The 1,060-nt window shown below is 25.8% G+C and overlaps 1 protein-coding gene across 1 annotated transcript in view; it reads left to right on the forward strand.

The window, feature by feature from the left end:
* LOTGIDRAFT_176533 (hypothetical protein) overlaps nt 1-1,010 on the forward strand; it is a gene marked incomplete at both ends in the record, with an annotated part of 7,462 nt that extends 6,452 nt beyond the window's left edge. Inside the window, 4 exons of the mRNA XM_009053928.1 lie at nt 53-277; nt 350-574; nt 656-799; nt 871-1,010. Coding sequence (XP_009052176.1) covers nt 53-277; nt 350-574; nt 656-799; nt 871-1,010 — 734 coding nt within the window. The remainder of the gene's footprint in view (nt 1-52; nt 278-349; nt 575-655; nt 800-870) is intronic.
* Nucleotides 1,011-1,060: the final 50 nt, after the last annotated feature.

Below are 1,060 nucleotides of genomic sequence, written 5' to 3' on the forward strand. Positions count from 1 at the left end.
ACAGTATATAATAATATTAATAGTAGATATTATATTGATGGTTGTCAACCAGGTTTTATATCAAGTGACTGTACACAAGGTAAATATAATATAGTGAGTACAGTATATAATAATATTAATAGTAGATATTATATTGATGGTTGTCAACCGGGTTTTATATCAATTGACTGTACACAAGGTAAATATAATATAGTGAGTATAGTATATAATAATATTAATGGTAGATATTATATTGATGGTTGTCAACCAGGTTTTATATCAATTGACTGTACACAAGGTAAATATAATATAGTGAGTACATTATATAATAATGTTAATAGTAGATATTATATTGATGGTTGTAAACCAGGTTTTATATCAATTGACTGTACACAAGGTAAATTTAATATAGTGAGTACAGTATATAATAATGTTAATGTTAGATATCATATTGATGGTTGTCAACCAGGTTTTATATCAACTGACTGTACACATGGTAAATATAATACAGTGAATACAGCATATAATAATATTAATGGTAGATATTATAATGATGGTTGTAAACCAGGTTTTATATCAATTGACTGTACACAAGGTAAATATAATATAATGAGTACAGTATATAATAATATCAATGATAGATATTAATTATTTGAATATGATGATATTTTTTCAGAATGCCCCGAAGCCTCTTACGGCAAAGAGTGTTCGAAAATGTGTACAGATAGAAATTGTTTACAGAGTCAAACTTGTGACAGTATGAATGGCACTTGTGTTGATGGTTGTAAACCAGGTTTTATATCAATTGACTGTACACAAGGTAAATATAATACAGTGAATACAGCATATAATAATATTAATAGTAGATATTATATTGATGGTTGTAACCAGGTTTTATATCAATTGACTGTACACAAGGTAAATATAATATAATGAGTACAGTATATAATAATATCAATGATAGATATTATATTGATTGTTGTAAACCAGGTTTTATATCAACTGACTGTAAACAAGATAAATATAATATAGTGAGTACAGAATATGATAATATTAACAGTAGATATTATATTGATGGTGT

This window comes from Lottia gigantea, assembly GCF_000327385.1.
Source record: "Lottia gigantea unplaced genomic scaffold LOTGIsca_2035, whole genome shotgun sequence".
Lineage (NCBI taxonomy): Eukaryota > Metazoa > Mollusca > Gastropoda > Lottiidae > Lottia > Lottia gigantea.